The sequence below is a fragment of the Notamacropus eugenii genome, chromosome 7, assembly GCF_028372415.1.
Source record: "Notamacropus eugenii isolate mMacEug1 chromosome 7, mMacEug1.pri_v2, whole genome shotgun sequence".
Taxonomy (NCBI): domain Eukaryota; kingdom Metazoa; phylum Chordata; class Mammalia; order Diprotodontia; family Macropodidae; genus Notamacropus; species Notamacropus eugenii.
In genome coordinates this window covers 149,151,063-149,178,560 of record NC_092878.1, presented here as the reverse complement: position 1 = coordinate 149,178,560, position 27,498 = coordinate 149,151,063, and the positions used below count along the sequence as shown (strand labels likewise).

General features: G+C 39.3%; 1 protein-coding gene across 2 annotated transcripts in view; it reads left to right on the top strand.

The window, feature by feature from the left end:
* SEPTIN11 (septin 11) overlaps positions 1-27,498 on the top strand; it is a 126,658-nt gene that overhangs the window by 87,416 nt on the left and 11,744 nt on the right. For both annotated transcript variants that reach the window (XM_072623886.1, XM_072623885.1), the window contains exons 4-7: positions 10,591-10,777; positions 14,651-14,812; positions 22,178-22,274; positions 25,869-26,037. In XM_072623886.1, coding sequence (XP_072479987.1) covers positions 10,591-10,777; positions 14,651-14,812; positions 22,178-22,274; positions 25,869-26,037 — 615 coding nt within the window. The remainder of the gene's footprint in view (positions 1-10,590; positions 10,778-14,650; positions 14,813-22,177; positions 22,275-25,868; positions 26,038-27,498) is intronic.

Sequence of the window (27,498 nt, the reverse complement as noted above, 5' to 3'; positions counted from 1 at the left end):
AGCAAATTATTTCATGAGTTGAGCTTTGTGAGTATTCCCTAGGACTTGGCATGGTGCCTGGCACACTGTAAGTGTTGAATAAATGATTATTGACTGACTCCCCATAGAATTGCCTCCTTCTTCTCTCTAGGATACATTCTAAGTTCCGCTGTTTGGATTTCAGCCAGATTGGTGTCCATCCTGAGCAGCGCTGGAGAGCAGATGTTCCCAGGATCCTACCTGAAGCTTTCCCCTTGTAGTACAGAGCTCAGCTCTTCAGGGTCACCTGCACACAGGGAGGTGACAGCTGCAGCTGGATTTTCTCTGATGTCATTATTAACAGTCTGAATGCTAAGCAAATGAAGAGTCTTTAAAAATTTATGTGGAGCTAGCCATGATTAACCTACTTTCTGAAAAGTAAATTATTTTAAGGACAGGAGCAGTTATTTATATATAAATGGAGCTGTTAATCTCACCTTTATTTCCCCTACTCCCTAAAGTGGGTTCTTGGAAGAATTTCTTTTTAGAATCACATTCTGATTTGTCAGTTATCTCGTTATAGAAGATGTGACAATCAAACAATGAAACTGAGTTTAAAAAAACCCAAATCGACTTTTAAGTTCAGCTCAGTGTTTTTAGAAGCTTTGCATACCTCACCAAATTACCACATTACTTTGTCTTGTCACTGGGAAACCAGGTTAAAAACCAAAACAAAATTCAACTGTTCTGTATCATAGGAAATGAAGGATTTAGTCTCAAGTTAATTGGCAGAACTACTTTGGGTATAAAAATCTCTTTAAAGTAAAAGTTAAAAGCTAACACTGTGCAACTTTGGACAGCTTATATAACTTCCAGCCTTTGCCTTTCTCATATGTAAAATCCTGGAGTCAAACTATTAGATCAGGAAGGAACCTTAGAAGTGCTCAAGTCTGGTTTTTTTATTTGAAAGATGGAAGAAATTGAATCCCAGTGAGGTCAGGTACTTTTCACTCTCTCACACAGCTAGTAGGCATTAGGGCCAGGAACAGGACCCATGTCTCCTGACTTTTTGTTGTATATTTTCTTAGAATTAGGTGATCTCTAAGGCCTCTTCTGGCTTTAAAGTTGTGTGTGTGTCTATGATGGTAATGGGTTATACTTTTAAGCCACTCATTTTATCCAGGAACATTCATTGAGTATCTTAAATGATGGCATGAGCTTCCCCCTCAGGCAAGTTTTCTTATGTAGCTGCTATATGAGCTATCACTTTTAAGTATAGAAAGCCAAAAGGAAGTAGGGCGGTTTCAGGTTCTCCTGAAAAGAAAGGGGATCCCACTCAGCATTAGCTGCACCTCATCATCCACTTGAAATGACATTCAAGAAGAAAAGTGCTTGAGTAGCTGGATTCTTCCTGACCATCATTCCCAGGACTAACTGGAAGATGGAATAACTTTAAATGTAAGTGGCTGGCCACTTGTGGAGTGTAGGAGATGGACAGGAAGCAGCCCCCACACAGGATGTTCTCCTCTTGTCAACCACAAGCATCTAACAAAGTTCTTTGAAAAAGAAAAAGTCACTGTGTGGGAAATGCTTTACCAACCTGAAAGCTATTTTAATGTCAGCTGTGGCATTTGTTTCTACTTCTTCATTCCCAAAAGGAGTAAACACTACACTCCCATATATTTTAGTTTAGGATCGAGGGTTCTTACTCCAATTCCAAGACTGGTATTCCTCCTCCTATAACAGGCTGCCTCAAGAGCTGCCAAATTCTGTTTAAAGGTATGGACCATGTTGACATTCATGCTGTTTGTTGGGTCCAGTGTTGTTGATTCTGGACTCTTTCCTAAGTCATTCCAGGAGTATAAGCAACTTCCTGCCCTTAGGGAGCTAGGTTTAACTCTTTCAAGGTCACTAGGATGGATGCTTCCATATATATCTCAGCTCTAACTGGCTGTGCATTCACTCATATCATTTTTATCAATAGTCTTGTATACCAAGTGAAAAATTGATGCTAGAATTTTCTTCATTTTCACAGCACTGCACACAGATCAAGCCAATTTTTTTTATTGTTGCTTAAAAGTCTTCTGAACGACTCCCGTTTCCTCTCCCAAATATACCACAGTCCTCACAATTGGAATAAAAAGGAATTGTTCAGCTAAATATCATTTCCTCCTTATCTGCAGAGCCAAAGGCACATCAAGAGCTTTTCAATAACCTCTGTACAGTTCTGTGTTAACAGGAGCACTTGCTAGTTAATAACAACTGTCTTGTATGGGACCAAAATTGACCAAATGTGCACATTTTTATTATAGTGAGGCCCTGCAGTAATAAACATTTAATGCTAGACCCAGTGGAAAGAAGACTCATGTAACTGTCTGCAGGCCACCAGTGATGTTATGGCTATTAAAGCCTAGTACGTTCACTACTCTACACTAGGAGTTAGAGTACGTGGCCCTCTTCCTTCTGTACTCAGGGGCCCCACACACATGATCCCGACTGACCTCAGTTTTGAGGGAACTTGTCTTCCTAGGAGAAGGTGAATCTTCTTTTCAGATATCCCTTATCTCCTTGACTCCCCACCCCAGTATGTTGGGGGAGATTCTTAAAGCTTACATTTTGGTTCATATCTCAGGTGTCTTTCAAAAATGGGGAACAGAAAGGTACATTATTGTATAATGTAAATCAGGATGGGGCAGTATCTCTTCTCTACATACAAAAGATGTATTAAACACCTTGGTTTTTCTTTTACTTTTTCTTGTTGGCAATTATGTCAAAACTGGCCTTTGGTCACTTGGGATCATGAAGTCCAAAACCCAGATTCAGGTTCACTCAGGTCACATAGCAGCACCTTTAGCTGACATACACAAGCATTTTTATTGGGGCAAAAGGGTGGTCCATCCCTGGGGTGTGGCATTTACCAGGCTAAGAGCACAAGGAAGAAGAAAGCCTCCAGAGTAGAATAACTCCCTTTTAAAGGGTCTGCTGAGTAGATCCTTAAGGATGAGCTCTTCTCAATGACCACCAGTGATTGTCTCACCATCTTAATCCCCCACCACCACCACCACCAGCCCCCTAAGATGCTGAGTCATGCTGGACCTAAGCATCCAGGGATTTCCACATCACCTACGTGTCCCAGGTATTGAACTAGCTCATGTGGTTGGCTGGAATCAGTAAGGGTAGTTTGACACATGCCCTGTTCTGTACCCAAAGTTACAAAATGAAAGGGAAAACAGCATTTAGAGAATACATATAGGGGGAGCAGATTGTTGCTTGGTCTTGCAAAGTCACTTTGCCGTTTCCCACTGGGGCTCTCCCTTGCATTCAACAGGTTGTTTTCTTTTCTCAACCATATTGCTAAGAAGTAGTTGTTAAAAATTTTCACAGGAGCATGGATCTAGAGCTGGAAGGAAGCTTAGAAGCCATTTAGAGCAACCTCTTGATTTTACAGATGAGAAACTGAAGTACAGAGGTCAAGGGACTTGACCACACTCTCAGATTGTAGATAACAGAGCCACGAGTTCCGCCCAGTTCTTATGCCTCCAAATACAGCTCTCCTCACATGCTCCCTTCCTATAAACAGAAGAACCTTTAACAGAGTTTGTCCCTGAAGCAGAATGTGGTCTGAAAGTTTTTCAGTACCATCACCCTAGTAAATGAAATGCTACCCAAGGGAAATTCAGTTCCTCATCTGAAAGCTTTGATCCATAGCTGGTGAGCTGGCCCAAGCAGATGACCACATTCTTGCTCAATAAATCTTTAAGAGAGTATCTGACTCACTGGGATCAAATAATGCATTGTTTCCAAGGAGATCCAAAACAGGAAGTGTGATCGTAACCTAGATACCAAATGTTTCTCAATTTTTACACTTAAATTTCTTGACAGATTGCATAATCTCCTTCTTCTTTGTGCATCAAATGGCTTTTTTCTCATTGACTGCCAATCCAAATTCATGGGACATTCTCACATAATATTTTAGAGAATTTGTTGTTCAGTCACTTTGTCATGCCCAACTTGCCATCACCCCATGGACAGTACTAAGATGATAAAAGAGATGACATCAGAAGACTAACCCCTCAGGTTGGAAGGTGCTCAATATGCCACTGGGGAGGAGGGGAGAACAGCTACAAGTAGTTACAGCACTAATGGAATGGCAGGGCCAAATCTGAAAGGAAGTTCAGCTGCAGATGCGTCTGGTGACAAAAGGAAAGTGATGCTATAAAGATTTATATTGCCTAGAAATGTGAGATCTGTGAAGCCAAGATAAGCTGGTTGTGGTCAAACAGGAGATGGAAACATCAATGTTTTGATGTCAGTGAACTTAAATGGATGACAATGAGTGAGTTTAATTCAGATGATTATTAAATATACTACTGTGGACAAGAATCCCTTCCAAGAAATGGAATGGCCCTCCTAGTCAATAAAATATGAGAAAACCAATAAAGGGGTATAATCTCAAAAACAACTGAATGATGTCTGTTTGAATTCAAGGCAACGCGTTCAGCATCACAGTAATACAAGTCTATGCTCCAATCACTGCTGTTGAAGAGGCCAAAGGTTGAAGACCTACCCACATTTTCTAGAAATAACTACCCCTCCCCGCCAATGTCAAATTCTTCATAGGGGACTGAAATGCTTAAGTAGGAAATCAAAAGATAATTGGAATAACTGGCAAGTTTGGCTTTGCAGTACAAAATGAAGCATTGCAGAGACTAATAGAATTTTGTCAGGATAACTTACTGGTCATAACAAATACTCCTTTTACAACAATTCAAAAAGTCACTTTACACATGGATATCATAGATGGTCAATAAGGAAATGAGAATCATTATATACTTTTTCAATCAAAGGTGGAGAAGCTCTACACAGTCAGTTAAGATAAGACCTGGAGCTGACCATGGCTCAAATCATGAGTGTCTTATTGTAAAATTCAGACTTAAATTGAAGAAAATCAGGAAAACAGTCCAACTATATAGGTCTGACCTAAATAACATCCCTTATGACTATGAAGTGGAGGTGATGAATAGATTTATGGGATTAGATCTGGTGCATAGAGGGCTTGAAGAACTGTGGACAGAAGTTTGCAATATTGTACAGGAGACAGCAACAGAAATATCCCATAGAAAAAGAAGAGCAAGAAAGCAAAATTCCTGCATGATGAGGCTTTACAAATGACTGACAAAAGAAGGAAAGCAAAAGGGAAAGGAGAAAGGGAGAGATACACCCAAATGAATGCAAAATTCTAAAGAATAGCAAGGAGAGATATGAAGGTTTTCTTAAATGAGCCATGCAAAGAAATAGATGAAACAAGAGAATGGGAGAGACAAGAGACCTCTTCAAGGAAGTTAGAGATAGCAAGAGAAAGTTTCATGCAAAAATGAGCAAGATAAAAGGCAAAAACAGAAGCAGAAGAAATTAAGAAGAGGTGACAAGACTATGCAGAACTATGTAAGACACGCCCTAGTACCAATGATAACCATGATGGTCACTGGTCTGGAGCCGGATGTCCAGGAGAGTGAAGCCAAGGGGGCCTGGGGAAGCACTGCTAACAGTGAGGCTGGGGGAGGGGATGAAATTCCACCCAAGTTATTTAAAACCCTAAAGCTGTTTAAATGCTGCACTCAATATACCAGCAAATTTGGAAAACACTACAGGAGCCACTGGATTGGAAAAGTCATTTAGGTCCCAGTACTAAAGAAGGGCAATGCCAAGGATTACTCAAATTACCAAACAGTTGCACTCATTTCACATGCCAGCAATGTTATACTTAAGATTCTTCAAGCTAGGCTTCAGCAGTAAGTGATCCAAGAATTGACAGTAGAGCGGGCTGGTTTTTGAAGAAGCAGAGGAATGAGAGACCAAATTGCCAACATTACTGCATTATGGGGAAAGCAAGGCAGTTTCAGAAAAGCATCTACTTGACTACAGTAAAGCTTTTGACTGTGTGGATCACAGCAAAATGTGGTAAGCCTTCAAAGAGATAGGAGGTCATCTTATCTGTCTCCTGAGGAACTTGTATGTAGGCCACGAAGCAACAGTTAAAATTGAACATGGAACAACTAATTATTTAAAGACTGAAAAAAGAGTATAACAAGGTTGTATATTGTCACTTTATTTATTTAACTTATATACACAGCACATTATGCAAAATGCCAGGCTGGTTGAATCAAAAACTGGAATTAAGGTTGTTGGGAGAGATAGCAACAATTTCAGATATGCAGACAATACTACTCTGATGGCAGAATATGAAGAGGAATTAAGAAGCCTCTTAATGAGTGGGGAAAATGTGACTGTAAAAGTTGGCTTGAAGTTTAATATCCAAAAAAACTAAGATCTTGGCAACTGGTTCCTGGCAAATAGAGGGAAGAGGAGGAAGCAGTGTCAGATTTTATATACTTGGGCTCAAAGATCACAGCAGACAGCAACTGTAGCCATGAAAGTAAAAGATGCATACTCCTTGGAAGGAAAGCTATGGCAAATCTGGACAGCATACTAAAAAGCAGAGGCATCCCTTTGCCAACAAAGGTCCATATAGTCAAAGCTATGGTTTTTCCAATAGCAATGTATGACTGTGGGTGTTGGACTGTAAGGAAAGCAGAGTACCACAGAGTCAATGCTTTCTAATTGTGGTACTGGAGAGGACTTTTGACAGTTCCTTGAACAGCAAAGATGTCAAATCAGTCAATACTTAAGAAGAAATTAATTCAGGTTATTCAATGGAAGGTGAAATACTAAAGCTAAAATTTAAATACTTTGGCCAAATAATGAAAAGACACAGGACTCACTGGAACAGACCCTGAGGCTGGGAAAAATTGAAGGTAAAAGGAAAAGGAGACACAGAGGATGAGATGGATAGATAGCGTCATGGAAGTGATGAACGTGAACTTGGACAGAATTCAAGAGATAGTGAAGGAGAGAAGGGCCTGACATGCTATGGACTATGGGGTCACGAAGAGCTGGACACAACTGAACAACAACATTTAAAGATACTCTGCAGCTGTATGTTAGAGTTGTGGGGAAACGGACTAATTGGGTTTTTGTTTTAGTATAATTTTTTTCAGTATATAAAAATCTTTCAATAATAATAATAGCTAGAATTTATATAATTCTTAGGTTTTCAAGATGCTTTGCAAACATCTCATTTGGTCTTCACAACAATTCTGGGAGGCAGGAGCTGTTAGCATCCCCATTTTATAGATGAGGAAATTGAGTCTGAGAGCAGTTAAATGACTGTCCAGGCTCACTCACCTATCCTGTCTGAGGTAGGATTTGAACTCAGCCCTTTTCTAACTCTCTAGTACCACACTTTATATACTGTCCTACCTAGCCTCTCCCTGCTGAGGGGGAACAACCCAAACTCTGGTGATGTGTGTATAGTAAAGTATGTTTTTAAGTTGTTTGTTTTTACATTGTTGTGGTTTGTACAGATTCTTCTGGTTCTGCTCACCTCATTTTGCATCAGTTCATACAAGTCTTCCCAAATGATTTTGAAACCATTCCTTTCGGCATTTTAACAGCACAATAATATTCTACTCATTCACACACCATAATTTCTTCTGCCATTGTCCAGTGGGTGGGCACCCTTTTACTTTCCAGTTTTTTTGTCACTATGAAAGAGCTTCTTTAAGCACTGATGACAGTTTTAACTGCTCCAAGGCCCTGCCCAGTTTCTGGGGGAAGTAATCAAGGAGTAAAATTGCCTCTTTCTAAGGGGAGTTGCAGGAAGTTGGGGACAGAGAAGATGACAAGGACCTGATGGTCCCTTTACAAAGTAAAGGGTCAGTGCTTGGAGGATCGAGCGGGATATTTTGCAGACAACTTTTACATACTGCTTTATCTTATCTGTTTTAAATGTCAGTTTTCCTTGGAAACGGAGAAGGGGTTAAGGGAAAGTCACCCCAATGCTTTGTGCCAGTCCTAAAAACAATAACCTGAGTTTATTACTTCTTCTAGGACTGGAACATATGTAAGAAATGTAAATTCAGAAGAAAGAAGACATGCTTATACTTTCTGATGGAAATTAATAAGGGCAGGGGGATGCCGAGATAGCTTTAGATTAGATGATTTGATTAAGGTTCTCCATCTACCCTCTCTGATATTATTGTAATACAGAGAATTTCTAATGGGCCACATTTAACATAAGGAGGAGTTGTTTTGTGGCAGGAATGACCAGCAAAGGTCAAAGCCTTTATTAAATTGCTTTCTCTATGACTGAGGTGGCAGAGAACCAGGAAGCAGACTGGAATTCTAGTAAGAGCTCCAGAAAACATGAAAGGCTCCAGGGAACTGAGCTCTGCCCATGTGTGGCTCTTTAATAAAAGAAGAACATTTCAGTAGGTTCCTTGAAGTTTCCTATACATAAAATAATGTATTTGAAAGCAATTGCCTCAAGCCACATTTTTTTTTTTGTTATGAATTCTGGGATTCCAGTACTCTTTGGACCAGGATCTTTGGGTGGGTATCAAGTGTTACTGAGTCAGTTCCTGAAGGTGTAGCACTCTCTGAAAGAGGATGTTGACAGACTGTGTGATCCATTAGACTTCACTGCACTGTGGAAGAGGTATCAGTGCCATGGCTTGTACTGTTCCCGGAAACAAAAGCATGGGCTCAGTTGCAGGTTAGAATGTTAGCTAGAAAGTGTCATCTGGTCCTTTCCTTCAAGATCATGTAGTAATAAAATGGCAGAGCCCAGACTCAAGCCAGGGTCTCTTCCTCAGGAAAATGTTCTTCTCAAAGGATGAAGCTAGCCCCTCCTGGATGAAATGGTTCCTTTTAAAAGGTTTTGATATTTTCACTGGCTTTAAGATTGGCAGGCTATGAGAATTTTGTCCTTTGTCATGAAATATTTTGTAGTATATATAGAAAAGGGAATGGACTTGTTCTGGTTGGCACCAAAGAACAGAAGTAGGAGCAGTGGGTGGATATTGCAAAGAAGTAGATTGGAACTTAATGTAACTGAGATTTTAATTCTTAAGAATTCGAGCTAGTCATTTGTGTAATGGACTGCCTTTGGGGGCAGCTAGGTGGAACAGAAAGACCTGCATCTAAATCCAGATTTACACACTAGTTATGTGACCCAGGGAAAGAACCTTGACCTCTGCCTTAATTCACTCATCTGTAAAGTGGAGATAATGATAGCACCTATTTCCCAAGGTTGTTGTAAAGCTAAAATAATATTTGAAAAGTGCTTTACAAACCTTGAAGTGTTACATAAAACCTAGCTAACATAATTGGTAGTAGTAGTGAGTTCTGCCTCTCTGAAAGTCTTTACAAGTTTTATGGATGTCATTTTTATTTCACTCCCACTTCCAATCGACTTCCCCCAGAATCTTAGACCCTGCAATAGAACCTTCTTTTGTGTAAAAAAAAAAAAAAGTGTTAAGCTAAGCAATTTTAATGCCATTGGCCATATTGGACATGTATGGCTTGTTCTGTCCCTGTAGTCCACCGCCTCTCTAAAAAGAGGTAGGAAGTTTCTATTTCAGGACTTCAAGAAGCGTCTGAATGACCACGTTAGGAAAATTGCTGATTTTGGGGAGGGTGGCTATGGAGAATCCCTGTTCAGTTATGGTTTGCAAGAGCTGTGCTCAGGTCCCCTTCCAACAATGACATTTTTTGATTCAGTGCAGTTTTTGAGACACCATTTTATTTATGTGTGTAATTGAATCCATGAATTGTAATAAATGTTGAGAGTAAAAATGACATCAAGCAGCACTTGGACTTGGGTTTGGTTTTTTTCCTCTTGGTTTCCACCTGTAGCTTCCTCCCATAGCGCTCTGTCTACTTTCCTCCTTTTCATTTTAAAATGACTTTCATTCCAGGAATGCCACTGAACCCATAGTTGTTTTTTTCCTCAGGGCCTGGATCGTTGATGCACAGTAGATTTTTGGTAGAACTTAGAATGCTCACCAGCGTGATGGTGAATTAAGTGTTTGGGGAAGCAGCGCCCCTCTCATTTGGCACACAACTGCCAATAACCACTGCTGCATTTGTTATGGTATTTTCATGGGTGGTTACCCTTAATAGAATTTATGTACGTCCCCAAGACCTTAATGGTAAGGACCACCTTAGTATGATAGCAGCATTATTCCTTGTAGTAACATCATTGTCATCACTGTGGTTGTAGCTAGTTTTTGATAGTTTGTATTATATGGCACTAATCTACCCAACAGTTAGTAACGGCATCTGAAAAATGACAGCAGAGGATTTGGAATGCGTCATGTGATGCTCGGGGAGGAGGGAAGGCACACATTTGACTTTTTCTTGGACTAAGATTAAAACCCATTTTTCCTCTCTGAACCTCTATCAGATAATGGAGGTAGAGTGAGAGTGTGAAAGTGTAGTGTGTGGCGAGGGACACAGTAGTCTCCCAGGCATCCCAACAGTGTATGGGATTAGTCTAACCGTCATCATCTAGCCAGATTTATTCAGGATTAGCTGAGAAAGGGTAAGTATTGTTTGGCTTTCAGGTTCTCTGATGTCGTTGAGAGAAAAAAAGATAAGAAATGTTCTTTTCAGGCAAGTAGCACCAAGATGGATTCCAGTTAAAGTAAATAAGCTGGTTGGAGTAAAAATCGAGTTTTCAAGCTCTGTAGAAATGTGTGTTGTTTTATTATCATCGTTTTATCATTTTAGCTATAAACCAATAGTAGAATATATTGATGCCCAATTTGAAGCTTACCTGCAAGAGGAATTGAAGATCAAGCGTTCTCTGTTCAACTACCATGATACGCGGATCCACGCTTGCCTTTACTTCATCGCCCCCACTGGCCATTCGCTGAAGTCCCTCGACCTGGTCACCATGAAGAAACTGGACAGCAAGGTACAAAGCTGCTCATCTGGGGCCTAAAATAGTTGTTCTGTGTCCTCAGGGCATTTGGTCTACAAGCAGTCGATTGGGTTTTTGGGGTATCTGGGAAAAATCCCTCGAAATTCTTTCAAAATTTTATCATGTAATTTGTGTTGTTGGGTTATATTTTAACCCTCATCATTGTAAAAGCATTGTTTCACTAGTATGGAGCCATTGGATTCTGTCTCTGATAAAGTTGAGGAGGAAGATATAAGGAATATATGTAGAAATTTGAGCACTTAGAAGAATTCACGTCAGGTATTTGAAATGACTGGCAGGGTTTTGTTTTTTAATTCTTTAAAGAGAGTTTGTAAGTGTATATGTTATATACACTTATGTGTGTGTGTGTGTACTATGTATAATATATGCACACATATATATATACATATGTGTGTTTGTGTGTGTGTGCATTAATTCAAGGTTTAGGGAAAAATAGATTTTTTTTTAATGGTTTCCTATCTGATAAGATCATACGCTGTATTCACTCATTTGGGAGACTGCATTTTGTGGTACTCCCTTCAGCACTGCAGAAAGCCACCCTTTTATAGTCAGTGGTTTTCATAGATTGCTGTGACAGTGGCTGAAAAAACTAACCACTTGCTTTATGAAGAAAGAACCATGACCAGGCCCATTCTTGAACCTGACCTGACAGAACTTGTGATCTGCTAGAATGGTCTTAAAAAATCCAGGGGCATTTTCTGGCCAAGATGCACAGGACTCAGTGGAAAGAGTACTAGATCTGGAATCAGAGGGCCTGGGTTCTAATCTTGGTTTTGCCACACGTATATGTGACCTAATGCAAGACGCCTAAGCCTTCTGAGATTGTTCACCTTTGAAAACAAGGGGCATGGACTAGATGAGCTCTCAAATTCCCTTCAGGTCCAGTGACTTTAGTGGAGACATGTGGGACACCACAAAGGAGTGATACTACTCCAATCCACATGCTAAGATGGCATCTGGTCTGTGATCTGACCTAGAAAAGGCTTTAACATCAGAATATGGCTCCTCAGATTTCCCCAGTGCATTGAATCAAAGGATCTTCCACTGCTCTCAAAGAATTAACAGAGCTGTCATAGCTCTTAACTCTTGGGAGAGTTTGACTCACTTTTAGTAAAATTTAAAATTGCAGCTTGGCTCAGTGTGGACTCAAACTGTAGAACCCTGGCTGCTTATTTCTTATAGCTTCATCTTGTGTGAGTGCTTGATATAAAAGTAAAAATCTCAAAGAGCTTATTACTCAAAGCACAGCCTACTTATGTCTCATCCACACAACACAGGGACAGCACACCTCTAGCCCTTCCCCCCACAAGTATTGTTAAGCCAGAAAAATGAAGTGGATTATCAAACTTGGCACAAAACAAAAACAAAAAGCTAGAGGGTTTTTTTCCTGCCTCAGATTCACCCTCCATTCCACATCCTTCCCATCCCCCCAAAACAATAACAAGCCCAACAAAAATAATTCTGCATAGCAAAGTTGAGAAACAAGCATCCTGACTTTCAGGGATTTGGAGGTTAGTAGGGACAGGAAAGCATCCTAGAAAGCACCCTGGATTTGGATCCATAGGACCTTGGCTCAGATTCAGAGGATCAGCTCAGCTCTGTGACCTTGGAAGCCACTTAACCTCTTAGGACCTCAGTTTCCTTATGTATAAAGTGAAGGGGATGAATGAGATAATCATCCTTTTTCTTCAAACTTCTGCTTTGAGGGAAAAGAGAGGACTTTGATCTGAATTATTTAGATTAACTCTCTATTCCAGTAAAATTCAATAGGTCATTCACTCAACTCTCTCCATTTTATCTCTCACTAAAAGGATCCTCTTAGAGTATTCTTTTTTTAAAAAAAAAAATTCTTTCTTTTCTGAGGCAATAAGGCTTAAGTGACTTGCCCAGCACTACAGCTAATAAGTATCTGAGGCTGAATTTGAACTCAGGTCTTCCTGACTCCAGGGCAGGTGCTCTATCCACTGTACCCCTTGGAGTATTCTTGCTAAAAAATCATTCTGATTAGACAGTTCTTGCTGCAAAGTTGTGGTTGCCTTTTTTCTCAACCTGCAACTGCCCAAGGAAGACGGTGAATGATTAGGTTATGAATAAAGATTTTTTATTATTGTTATTAATGTAGTAATAATTAATAACATAAGTAAAATAACACTATGTATTATAATATAATGTAGTATAGTATGCTATGCTGTTACAACACTATGTGTTAATATTATGTATTCATATTATGTTATATGTGCTAATATTATGTTAATGTATGTTAATGTTAACATTATTGTGTTAATATAAATTGATATTAACATTTGTTAGCATACCAGTCTTGTCATTGCTGATACTAACAAATGATTAAGTCACTTGCCTGAGGTGATACAATTAATACATATATATTTGGGATTCTAATCCAGACCTGTTCACCTCTGGTTTAGAATCCTTTCCATTGTGTCACACTGCCTCCCTAAGGACAAAAAGAGAATCAAATATATAGAGCCAGCCAACCACCCTTCCTTTCTGGTCCTCATTATGTTTCTTTCATCTGACTGACTTTCCACTAGAACTGTGTAATGATAAATTGCTAAATGTCAAGAAAATGCACCATTAATTTTGGAAAGCGAATATTAGAAATCTACAGGTTTGTTGTCAGATATACTGTCTATGTTTCAGGGCTTTATACAGCAGTAATACAGACAAAGGTTTCTCTTCCACACCTCTTGTCATGTATGTCAAATTTTGAATAAAATTTTGTGAAATTCAAGAGAATTTTCTCTTTGTTTTGGACAGCATAGAATGACTTTTTTTCTTTTTCATAAGTATTTGTTGATTTCTTTTGTTTTTAAATCATTTTGATATCCAAATATATCCCCATCTCTTGCCCTCCTCAGACCTTTTAACAAAAAATAAAAAAGAAAGGAGAAGAAGTTAAACAAAACTAATCTACACATAGATTGGATCTGATAGAATGTGGAGTGGTCTACACCTATAGTCCTTCACTCTTTAAAAAACAAAAAGGGGGAGTTGCATTTCCTCCTTTTCTTCGGGGAGCCTAGCTTGATTAGTTTGATGGCACTTTTCAGTTTTTGAGGCATCTTAATCATTTTTTCCATTTACTTCATTGAAGTCATTCTGTACGTTATTTTGCCATATCTCCTTCCCTCACCTCCCATCAATTCATATAACTCTTCCAGTGTCAAGAAAATGTTCAGGTTGCCAAAACTATTTTCAACCTGATGAACGCTTGTTTCTTCCCTGTAGCATTTTTAGGCAATCAGAAAAGAGAACTGATTGCTTGGTCTCTAGTGGGTTTGTTTTTAGTCTGCTTAAAAATACTGCTGTGCTGCTATAATTCTCCCTTCCCACTGCAGAGACACCCAAGAACAGATGGCCATCATTCCCTTTAGAAGGTGGGGCAGAGAGCTCATTTGCCAGCACAGGTTTAAAGAATGGGTGGTTTCTTTCCTGTGTTACAGTGGTTTGTCATTGACTGAATGACAGCACTTCCTCTCTGCCTTTAGAAGAAGAAAAGAATGCCTTGTACCAGGGAGGAAATGGCAAGTCATTCAAAAGTATCAAGCTGTAGTTCCCTGAAACCAGAGTAACTTAACCCTTTTCTTGGAGGCGTGAGGGAGTTAAATGACAAGGAAAGAACAGGAAATAACAGATCAGATAGGTGTCTTATTCATTTGCATTTCAAGAGATTTTTACTGATATTTACTTGGCATTTGTTTTCAGGGTTGGTTTTGGGGTTGGTTTTTTTAGGGAGGGGCACTTTTCATTTATTTGTTTGCTCTACTGCTTCCATATCTTTCTAAACTTGGCAAGGTCTAAAACAGACTTTTCTTTAAATTGTAGGTGAACATCATCCCCATCATAGCAAAAGCAGACACCATTGCCAAAAACGAGCTGCACAAATTCAAGAGTAAAATCATGAGTGAACTCGTCAGTAATGGTGTTCAGATATACCAGTTCCCTACAGATGAAGAGACAGTGGCAGAGATTAACGCGACAATGAGTGTAAGTTGGCCTAAGAGAATGAATGCTTGTACCAGTGAGTATCCTGAGAAGCAAACAGCTTGGTGTGGGTGACAGCCAGACCACTCAACATCCAATCAGAACTGCTTTCTACACCCTATGCTGAAAAAAATTTGCTCTATGACCCAGTGTCACAGTTTGCCCATATGTAAAATGGGGGAGTTGGATAAAGTGAGGTCTCTTCCACCTTCATTGTTTTATGATGTCTATGACTCATTTGGAAAAATTAAAGGAAACTGCCAAGCCCAGCATTCTATAACTGGCCCCCTACATGTCTGACTGCTCCTTCTCAGTCTTCTTTGCTGGATCTTCCTGCAGGTCATACCCACTAACTGTGGGTATCCCCAAGGCTCTGTCCTGTCCTCCCTTGATGCCATCCCACTTGGGAATCTAGGTGATCAGCTTCCATTGGGTCACCTGTCATCTCTATAGATGATTCTTGGATCTACTTATCCAGCCCTACTCATTCTCCTAACCTCCAGTCTTGCATCTTTCAGCTGCCTCTTGTACCTCTCAAAATGGATATCCTACAGACTTCTCAAACACACCATGCCCAAAACAGAATTCCTCATCTTCCCCTGCTTTCCTAACTTCCTTATTAATGCTGAGGGTACCAGCAGGCTCCCAGTCACCCAGCTGACCTGGACTCAGAAGCTCTGTGGCATCCTGCACTCACTCCACATATCCAGTCTGTCAAGTCTTGTAGCTTCTCTCTTTCCAGCATCTCTTATATATCCCTTTCTCTCTCTTCACATACATATGCACACATACTTATGTTATATATCCCCTTCTCTCTCTCTCTCCATATACATATACACACATGTATTATATATTCCCTCCTCTCTCTCTCTCCATATACATATATACACAAATATATATATGTGTATATATATAATATATATATATCCCCTTCTCTCTCTCTCTCCATATACATGCACATACATACATTACATATTCCCTCCTCTCTCTGTATACATACATGTAAAAATATATATATGTATATATATATATATCTCCTTCTCTCTCTCCATATACATATAGACACATATATTATATATCCCCTTCTCTTTCCTCACACAGCTGTCACCCTGGTGCAAGTCCTCATACTCTTATGCCCAGACTATTGCTGGAGCCTGGTGGTTGGTCTCGTTGCCACAAACCTCTCCCCATTCCAGTCCATCCCCCATTCAGTTGCCAGAGTGATCTTCCTAAGGCATAAGTCTAACTATAACACACACACATGACCTCCCCATTCAATAAACTCTTCATGGCTCCCTTTTAATTCCAGGATCAATGATAAAAATCTTCTGTTTGGGTTCATAACCTGGTCCCTTCCTATCTTGCAAGTCTTCTTCCACCTTACTTCTCTGCACATACTCTCCTATCCAGTGACCTCCTGACTCTTCCTTGCACACACACTCTGTTCTGTTTCCCATGCCTAGAATCCTCCCAATCTTCGTCTCTGCCTCTTAGATTCCCTGGGTTTTCTTCGTAACTCACCTCAAATCCAAGAAGCCTTTCCTGCTTCCCCCATGGCCACACACACCCACTGTTGGTGCCTTCCCTAGGAGTTGCCTTCCATCCACCTTGTCTTTATCTTGTATGTACAAAGTTGTTTGTAGGTTGTCTTCCCCCATTAGACTATGAGCTTCTTTTTTCTCTTTCCTTATTAATTTTTAGTTTTCAACATTCACTTTTATAAGATTTTGAGTTCTAAATTTTCCCCTCTCGCATCCCCAAGATGGAATGCAATGTGATATAAGGTATACATGCACAATCATATTAAACACATTTCTGCATTGATTTTGTTGTGAAAGAAGAATCAGAACAAAAGGAAAACACCACAAAAATGAAAAAATAAAAGAGAAAATGGTATACTTTGATCTGCATTCAGACTCCATGGTTCCTTCTCTGGATGTGGAGAGCATTTTCTATCATAAGTCTTTCAGAATTGTCTTAGATCCTTGCATTGCTGAGAAGAGCCATGACTACAGTCATGGCACAATGTTGCTGTTACTGTGTACAATGTTCTCCTGGTTCTGCTCACTTCACTCAGCATCAGTTCATATAAGTCTTTTCTGAAGTCCACCTGTTTGTCATTTCTTGTAGCACAATAGTATTCCATTACATTCACATACCACAACTTGTTCAGTCATTCCCCAAGTGATGGGCATCCCCTCCATTTCCAATTCTTGACCACCACAAAAAGAGCTGCTGTCAATATTTTTGTCCCTGTGGGTTCTTTTCCCTTTTTGATGATCTCTTTGGAATACGGACCTAGACTATAAACTTCTCAGAGGAGCTTTTTGTTTTTACTTTTCTGTATATCCCTAGTGCTAATAGCACAGTGCTCAGACCATAATAATCGCTTAATAAATGCCTGTTGTTTAATGGACTGAAAGGAAATGGACATCTGCCCTCTTTCCCTCCTGCCTGGTGGTGAACAATATCTATCTGCCTCTCAGAGCGTTCTTAACTTTCTGCAGTAGAGGAATTCAAGAAAGGTGTACAATTTTAATTAAATCTCAATTTAAATGTTTAAAAAGGTATTGTGGTGAAACTTTTTGTGAATCAAATAATTTTTGTAAATGCAAATGATCCCTATCCAACTTATTTTTTATGAAGCTGCATGTTACAGAATCATAAAATGTCACTTCAGGAAGCAATCTTGTTCATTTTACAGTTGAGAAAACTGAAGCCCCTAGAGGGAGAACCTGGGTTTCCTTATTCCCAGTGCCACATTATTCTCATCTGCCAAATAGCCAGAGTCCCAGAGTTTGTTCAGGACCAAAGGATTCTGGGCCTGGATTTTTTTTGTTCCTTCAATTTGTCTAATGGCCTCTCTGTATTAGAATCCCTTACCTTCACAAAGCAATTTCTTCCCTAAACAGTTGCCAACACAAGTGAGACTTTTATTGGGCTTTACTTTTTCATCTTGTGTATATAATAATAAAATTTCAGGAATTCTTTATTTTTTTAAATGAAATATACATGTGTGCTCTTTGGTAACTATTTACAATATGTTAGAAAAGCTGAGGTTGAGTTTTTATCAGTGATGAAAATTGTGATGTTCTTCCCCTAACCCTAATTAATGAAGTAAACCTCCTAGTGATTAAGTGAGTTGCCCACAGTCTCAAGCAAAATGAATCATAAGTGGAACTTGAATCAAAGCCTTCCTGACTCTGAGGCTGACTGTCCACTGCAACATTCTAGGAATTGTGATATTGATCTGAATTTAGGCTGAACTTTTCTCCTAAATATGGCTTATAGAAAATCCAAATGTGGCCGATAATCAGTGTTATGATGCATGTACACCCAAGATCGGATGGGATAGTTAGTCAACCATCTATTGGTGCTGGAAGGATGTTAGAAAGTGTTAGGAAAGTTTGAAAGAGGGATGGGTTTGGGGGGAAAGGTAGTGAGTACACTACACTACACTGAGGTGAGGTGGAGATATTTATGGAATGTCCAGTTCAAAATGTCCACTGGGCAGTCGATAATGCCGGAATGGTTCTTATTTGGGGCTAGGGCTAGATATCTAAATATGGGAGTCACCTGTATAGATGTGATCATTAAATGTTATTTTTTTCCTATAACATCTATTAAACCAAGGATTTTAGACTGAACCCCCTAGACTATATGTGGTATTTGATGTCACCAAGTGAGAGTAGTTAAAGAGAAAAAAAATGGCCAGTCCATAACCTTGGGATACACACAGAGTGAGGGGATTGGATCAGAATGATACCATAGCAGAAGGGACTGAAAAGGAGCAGTAACGTAGGTAGGAAAAGAGCCATTAGAGAGCAGTGTCATGAAAACACTGAAATGAGGGCACTCAGAGGGACAAGAGTGGAAGTGGAGGCATTGTATGTAGATGGCTTTTCCTGAGAGTTTGACTGTGAAAGGGAGGAGATCTGGAACTTGAGAGGATAGTTGGGTCTAGTGATAGTTTTATTTTAAGGATGAAGTAGTAGAGGCAGAAGGAGCCAATAGACATTGAGAGATTAATAATGGGGGGAGAAGGGATTGATAGTGAGGGCTATCTGCAGGAGAGGGCAGGGAAGGAGATCCAAGGGTTGTAGAGGTTGGCCTTTGCAAGGAGGGGAGCCATCTTTTATTGGAGACTGGAAGAAAGGAAGCTAGAATAAAGATGATGCCAAGAGGTTTTGAGATGTAGAGAAGGGGAAAAGAGAATTCACTAAGAATGGTCTTGTTCTCTCCTTAGAGTTTGAGTCAAGATCCTTCGTTGGGGTGGAAAGAGAAGTAGAGAGGGAGAAGAATGAAAGTGTGAAAGACCTGAGAAAAAAAGAGTAATTGAATAGCCTCTGTAGGGAGTGAGATAGACAATTAATTAGGAAAAATTAAATGACAGAAGGAGGGCCCAGTTGAGACTAGATAACAAATTTATAGTGGATTCAGTCGTCTCAATCATGGGGTTTCCTCCACACCATTCAGGAGCCTATTCAGGGAGCAGGAGCCTAAGTGGAGAATGGTGACAGTATCCAGAATTGTGGTTGTGGCAAGGCATGAGCAGATAGAAGACAGTGGTAACTTGAACTGGAAGCTACAGTATGGCCTCAATGATCCACTGGGATCTGTTTACACATTTTTTCCTTTAAAAATTCATTTCCAATGCATGGTCTACATTCAGAACAATCCTAATATTCACTCTGGAAACTGCTCGTAGAATTGTGGAATCCTTTGGGGTTGGGGGGATTCATCAGGTCATCTTGTCTCAATCCCTATGGAATGAAAGCTCCTTCAGGGATCATTTGGTTTTCATCTTCCCATTACCAGCACTTAGCACAGAGCCTGGCTCATGTAGGTGTTTAAGAAATGCTTGTTTATTGATCCATTGATTAGGTACTTCTTGAAATTAGTTAATATTTTGTCTCACTTCTCCACCAACTAACAGCATTTCCAATGACTAGGGCCCAGTAACAATTAACTTTTCTTTTGAAGATGTGAGAAACCAAATATCAGTAAGATTTTGACCTGTTTCTTTACGTGGCCCCCATACTGCTGTGGATGTAAAACTTCATTTCTTTTGGGTCATCTACATGCTTGAGTTCATTTGGTCCCTAGCAAAACATTTCCTCTTGGAAAGATCTTGTGATAAGAGCTCACATAAAGAGTCATCTTAGAACACTGATTTCTTTAGGGGTTGTTTTTATTAGTACCATATTCTATCAAAAAGAATGTGGAATATTGGGAAGGGGATAAAATGTTCCCTCAGGCATTCCAGTTAAACTGTTTAACAGAAACAGTTTTGTTGTCTGAAAGACTGAATTGTTCATTAGAGAAAAATTTTTAAAGATTCAGTTTGGAATATGCAAGAATTTTTGCTTTATTTTGTTCCTGTGGTTTGGGTGTTTGTGATCTATATTAAATATTTGGGGAAACTAAAGGCTACTCAGTATGAAATAATGGGATTATTCTGGGAAGGTCATGTCTTAGGTATACCAGTTCTTTGGGAAGCAAAGTCAGGTAATAAAAATACTAAATGAATGATCTATTGAGAATTTCCTATTCAAGGAGAAGTTGTCTTTAAGACATGATTACCATTTATTTATTTATTTCTTGAATCTTCTAAATGTCTCAGTAGTTTTAGGACTACTGACTTTTTCTTAGGTCTAAGACTCCCCCCTCCCCAAATAAAAAAGGAAAAAAGTACATGAAATATATTTATTTTGGATGATTTTTAATTTTTTTGTCATTCTGTATTTAACAAATACTAGTTAACATAAGCACATTCTCATACAAAGAATAAAAGTGATTGTACGTGAACCCGACAATCTCTACTGCAGACAGCTTGCCTCTTTTTTTAAAAAGCATATAACAAATTCATCATGCCACTTTCAAAGCTGTCTGTCTTGTTTGTAACCCCCTTTGAACCTACCTCTGTTCTCTTTTATTTTTAATGCTTTATCACTCTCAATCTTTTCCTACCCCATTTGAAAATCCCTCCCTTGAATTAAGAAAAAACAGCCTTTGTGTCAAATAAACTTTATCGTGCAAAACCAATCCACACCTTGTCCATATCCAAAAATGTACTTCTTCTGCTTCTTACTTCTCTCACTTCTCTGCCTTAGGAGGTAGGGAGTGAGCTTTGTTGTCGCACCTCTGTACTCGTGATTGGCCATTGCACTGATCAAAGTTCTACGGTCTTTCAGTTCTTTTTCTTTACAATGTTATGCTAATTAATTCTCGTTCTGTTCACTGCCCTTTGCTTGGTCTGTACATGTCTGTTTCTCTGAAACCATCCCTTTCAACATTTATTATGACATCTATGTTCTGTTAAATTAGCAGATCACTTGTTCAACCATTATCCAATTGATGGACAACCTCCCCTCCTTCAGTTCTTTTCTACCACAAAAAAATGAAACTACAAATATTTTTGAACATATGAATGTTTTCCTTTTGTTTTTGATTCCTTTGGGAGTATAACCCAGTAGAGGTGTTACTGAGTCTAAAGGTGTGCACAGTTGAATATGTTTATTTTTTAAATCAAAGTTGAAATTAACCGTATTTTGAGTTATTTTAAAGAACTTCACGGTATCTTTTAAGATAGTTCAAGAAATCCTAGGGCAAGGGGAGGGAGGCAGAATCACAGTTAGATTCCTTACCTCAAGACAAAAGAACAACTTGTAAAACCATCTTGGGTAATTTATGGTTAAAAGTGAAAAAAGTAACAGGATGCAAATATTAAGTAAATATTACACAAGGTGATGCTCATCAGAAAAATTCAGGGAAAAAAATCAACTTGACCAGATGATTTGGAATGGAAACTAGATTATAATGAATTTAGTATTCTAAAAAACTGTCCTTCAGTTTCATTTTTCCTTATTGTCATTTTGGATAACTTTCTCTGATGTTAGTGCTCTGTATGTATTGGATACACAATAGCCAATATTCAGTTACCAAACATTCTAAAAACCAGGCTGAATTACAGTATATTAGCGTGCCTTTTTCCCCTCCTTAACTCTTCCAGACGCCCCTCTAGAGAACAAGTTTGCTTTCCATGCAATGAGGCAGAAGGCAGGGATGGAAACATTGCCTGCTTCAGACACCTGAGCTGGAATCTCAGCTTAACTCAGTTTTACTCAGCTGTCACTGCTTACCTTCTTCCAGCTTTGGTTTCTTCATCTGTAAAATGGGGATAATACCTATAACATCTATCTCACAACATGTTCTAGGTTACTCTAATAAGGAAATCTATGTACTAATCCTTAAAGTTCTCTGCTAACTGAAGACATCCCTCTTTCAGAATAAAAGCTCTCTTTTTAGAGTTGCTACAAAAGGATCCGATGGTGATGATGACATCTTATATGCATTCTCTCTTTTCAGGTCCATCTTCCATTTGCTGTGGTTGGGAGTACTGAAGAGGTGAAGATTGGAAATAAAATGGCAAAGGCCAGGCAGTACCCCTGGGGTGTGGTGCAAGGTATGCCCTGGTTAGGCAGGAGGGGCTGCCTGGGCACAGGAACACTGTTGGGGGCCCCTCCATGGCAGTGCAATGGATACTTCTCTCCAATCAATAATTCAACCAATGGGCATTTCTAGGTTTCTGTTAGAATGGAAAAAGTGGCCATAATGTGAATGGGAAATACTTAGACTTCTCATTGCCCAATCAGAGGCTGGAAAGCTTTAAAATTCTGCCTGTCCAAGAGTACATTTCCCATGAAATGAATGAGCTTTACCAAAACGTGCTGAGTAGACAATAGTCAGCTTCTGAATGAGCAACATCCAGGAGCTCTGGCAAAGTACTCCTTGGCTTTCCTGGTGCTGTTTTCTGGGCATCCTAAAATGTAATATTAATGAATATTTAAGTATCCTCAGGGAATCTAGCACTCCCCTACCATCTCTGTAGCAGGGCTACCAAGCATAGAGGGGAAAAAAGTCTTTAGTGAGCTTCTAATTGTACTCCAAACAGGCGATTCTAGAGTAAACACTGACAGTGTTTTGTTCATTCCTGTCTCTGACCTTTTGAGTATAAATTCTCAAGGCATTTTGTGAAAAAGAGTGGCCAAAATGAAGAAAGTACCCTCTAGGGAAAGGCAAGATACTCAATAATTTGGTCAATCAGATTGCTTTTATTTATTTAAATCAACATAGGTGTTCAGGGATTTCACTCAATTTCCTTCATCACTCAGTTACTAAAAAGACAAAGTGCAGCCAGCAAGTGTCTAGTAAGTACCTATTATGTGCCAGGCACTGTGCTCAGTGCAGGGACACAAAGTCAAGAAAACAGTCCCTGCTGTCAGAGAGCTCACAGCCTAATGGGGGAGGCAACAGGGAAGCAACGATGTATAAACGAACTACATATGGGATAAATTGGAGAAAATCTCAGAGGAAAAGCATGAAAACTAAGAAAGTCTTTTCACCATACACTGGAAATGACCTCAGTTTCCTGAGAGGTGAATTTCCAGGCTGGTCTAATGATCAAACTATCCAGAACAATCTCACCATCCCAAGATGGTGAAACAATCATGGTGGGTCAGAGGTCTGCGGGTGATGGGTGCAGGGAGCTGGTCACTGGGAGATGGACCACTGAGTCTGTGGGCAGTCATGGCTGGCAGTCCAGGTTCTGCTTCTTCAGGCTCCAGGAAACTGAAGCTCATATGTGGTCTCTTCTCAAGCCTTGTGTCCCTCCCAGCATGGGCTTTGCTGGTTTTACTTTGCTTCAGCTTAGACTAAATCCCAAGCACAGAACTGGGCAATTTTGTTATGGCAGATTCGTTGTGGCTCACTTTTAAGGGGGAACTCAACCAATCAACTTTTGTAGATAGTGGCCAAGGGTGTTTATGCAATATACAGGTACACTCACACTGCACTTCAAAGTAACTATCATGTTTTCAGTAAATAGCTCATGATCATGCATTGACACTTTGCAATGACAGCATTTGGTCACACATCAGGTTATCATCACAGATCCACACACTCCAGCTGTTTATATACTTGGTGGTTTGGAGTGTGCATGTGCATTACAATTCAGAATGGAGTCACTCATGTCAAAAGCATTCCTCCTATGGAGAGCTGTTCCTGGATCCAGCTGCTTGTCCAAGTCAGCAGTGTGGGTTCTGGATCTGTGAGCCTGGACTTAGAGCACAGAACCCCAAACATAGAGTCACTTAGAAAAGGCTGTGGATGCAGTCTTCTATTCAGAACAGCAGCTTGGGGGGTGCTGGAATTTGGCTCCCAGAATTCCCAGCTAGATCGGCTAAGCCTGGTTGCCCAGAGCAGATCACAAGAAAAATGACTAAGCAAACAAACCAAAACAGATTAAAAAGCTATTTTGAAGCCATGGATGCACAAGGCATAAACCTCCAAAACCTGCCAACAAAGCCTCAAAGAAAAACAATTAGATCAATTAGAATTCCTAAAGGAAACGGTAGTGTTTTTAATGAGTTAAAACGCTATAAATGAAATGAGCAGAAAGAATCAGACAAGAAATGAGAGTACAAGAGGCCCAAGACTTTATTCAAGTAACAGACTCCCTGAAAATTAGAATGAATCAATCAGAAGTTAATGATTCCCAGAGACAATAAGAAAGAGTAAATGAAAATCAAAAGGTTAGAAAAAAGTAGAAGAAATTCTTAAATATCTCCTATCAAACGCAACTGATCTAAAAAACAGATCACAGAGAGATCATTTAAGAATCACTATACTACTGTATTATACTGTATATAATCACTATACTGAAATCTATGACCAAATAAAAGGACCTATACTTTATGTTTCAAGAAATCATGAAAGAAAACTGCCTCAGTTTCTTAGAATGAGAGGACAAAAGGAATACAGAAGCACTGAGAGAAACCCCAAAATGAAAACTACAAAGTATATCATAACCAAAATCCAGACCTTCCAGGTCAAAGAAAATATATCACAAGCAGCCAAAAAGAAAAGAGTTCAAGTACCAAGAAAGCACAGTCAGGATTAGATAAGATTTAACTGTTATCACCATAAGAGTGAAACACATGAAATAAAACATTCCAAAAGGCAAATATATAGGTTTGCAACCAGGGATAACCCAGCAAAAATGAGAGTAGTCCTTCAGGCAAAAAATAGACCTAAATGGAATAGAGGACTCCAAGCATTCCTGTTGAAAAGACTGGAGTCAAGTAGAAATGTTTAAATACAGGCATTAGAATAAAGAGAAGCATAAAAAGGGTTAAAAAAAAAAAAGATTGGGCAAGACTTACCAGGACAAATCTTAAGTATTCTAATCCACACTAATGTGGTGGAGGAAAGGTGATATAATCATCTGGGAACCATAATGTAAGCAAGGTGTCACGTAGGGAGTCAGGATAGAGGACCTACAAGTGGTTTTTGTTATCTTGTGATGATTTTGAAAAAAAGAAAGAACACAGGTAGGATGAATATACGAGGAAAGAAAACAGAAGGAACTAGGAGGACGTATTATCACATGTAATTGGAGAGCACAAGTAGAAGCCCAAATGAGGAAGGAACAGGAGCAGTTGTTCCTTAAACCTCACTGGAGGTGATGGACTATGTATACACAGCAAGATGTGATTTTTGGACACAGCTAGTATGAGGGTCTGTTTTGTTTGATAATGCTTATTTGTTGCAAGCATTTTCTTTTTCCATGAGGCGAGAGAAAGGTGTGAGGGAACAATGGAAGATGCTTGTTAATTGAAATAACAAAACTTAATTTTTAAAAAGATTGTTATTCCGACAGTCCCTCTTTTCATATAGCCCAAGCTGGTTCCACTTTCTACTCACTGTAAATGGCTATTTTGATAGAGGAAATATGGAAAGGCTACAAGGTTGCAGAGTATCTCCCACAATTATCTGAATGTTTCACATGACCTCTTCTTTCCTTTGGTCCACTTAAAAGCAGTTTTTGTGTAGGAGAAAATCAAACATCACTTTGAAATACTGAAATAAGAGTCTTCAGATGACCTTCATTTATCAGTGTTTTTTTGTCATAGAGTAACATTCCCCAATTCTAGCTGTGTGATTTTTGGATCTTATGTGAAAACACTGATAACTATTCTTTGGTTTTCATAACTTACAGTTGAGAATGAAAACCACTGTGACTTTGTAAAGCTCCGGGAGATGCTGATCCGAGTAAACATGGAGGATTTGAGAGAACAGACTCATACCCGCCACTATGAATTGTACCGACGTTGTAAGCTGGAAGAAATGGGATTCAAAGACACAGATCCTGATAGCAAACCCTTCAGGTACCATGGCTATTAGCAGACTCTTGGGAAACATTTCCATCTGGTGGTTGGGGACAACACTTTGGTGCATCTCAAAAATGTTGGTATGTTGAGAAATTCTGGTGTTAGATGTGGGAGTGGAAGACTATCTGGGTAGGGAAAAGTCTCCAAAGGTAGTTCATAGGATTGTCACATACTGAGAAAGGAAAGGTTGGGGAAACACTCTTGGTGTGAACTCTGTACCAATAAGCAACAGACTTTGTCATTCTCTCATGGAAGCTCTGTTTCCACATGCAACATTATGGTTCTTTCTAGTTCTAGTTCTACCCCCAATTATTACAGTTGTATTGCCTTATTTCTCCCTATCAATTGATTAGTTTTTCCTTTTAATATTTAGATGCTTTACCTTGAATCTTACCTTGATAATGATGCATTATATATGGTGCCTTTTAGCTTAACATAGTTTCTCTGTGCCTGTTTTCATCAAGTTTATTTTTATGTTGCCTTGTCTGGGAGAACAGTTACTACCCCAATTTTTTGAGTGTCCTTGAGGCATAAGAGATTTTGATCCAGCATCTTATCTGAACTCTGTGTTAGTCTTTCTATTTCGTGTGTTTCTTGAAAACAACATATTGCTGGATTCTGCTTTCTGATCTCTTCTATTTTCTGTGTGAGTTTATCCCATTCTATTTCACAGTTCTGACTGTTAAATTGCTTATTTTTCTTCTCTTACATCTCCTTTCCTCTCCCTTTACAAAGAAGAGGGTGGTGAAATTGGCTACTCACTGCTGTTGGTTTATATTTGATAAGTCTGCTTCCGTGTCACTTCTTTTCTCTGTGTTTGCCCAGTCCCTGACCACAGGTTCTTAGCTTTCCTTTTTTCCTTATCATTTCTCTCTTCATGATCTACCCTATGGAGCTGTAGTTTGTTTTGCTTATGACTTATCACTCACTGGATCTGCCTCCCCTCTAAACCCCACTTCCTTCTCATGGTTTTCTTATATCATACACCAAACTCTGTGTCTATCTGTGTCTGTGTGCTGAAATCTCCTTTTTTCTGATGTGGATAAAAGTGAGGCTTATGTGAGTCCCTCCCTTCCTTGCTTATTATTAGTCTATTCCCCAATTATAGGAAATAAGTTCTATCCCCTTCACCTTCTCTACTATATTTTTTCCCTCCTTAAGAGATCATCAAAACATAAACATAATACTAACAGATCCACTTGTTTTAGTTATCTTTATGACCTCTATAGCCCTGAAAAACCCTTTATAATTCTGAGTAGACACTTTTCTTCTTCCCTATTAAAACTTAAACATTTAATCACTGAACAGACCTTTCATTTGCTTTAATTTACTTGTTTCTATCGGCTACCGTATTTGGATAGCAAAGCTCCTCCTCAACTTTAGTGTTTTCATCTGGAATACTTGGAAGTCCTCTTTAATTAAAGGCCTACTTTTCCCCCTGTGGGGAAAACTGACCAC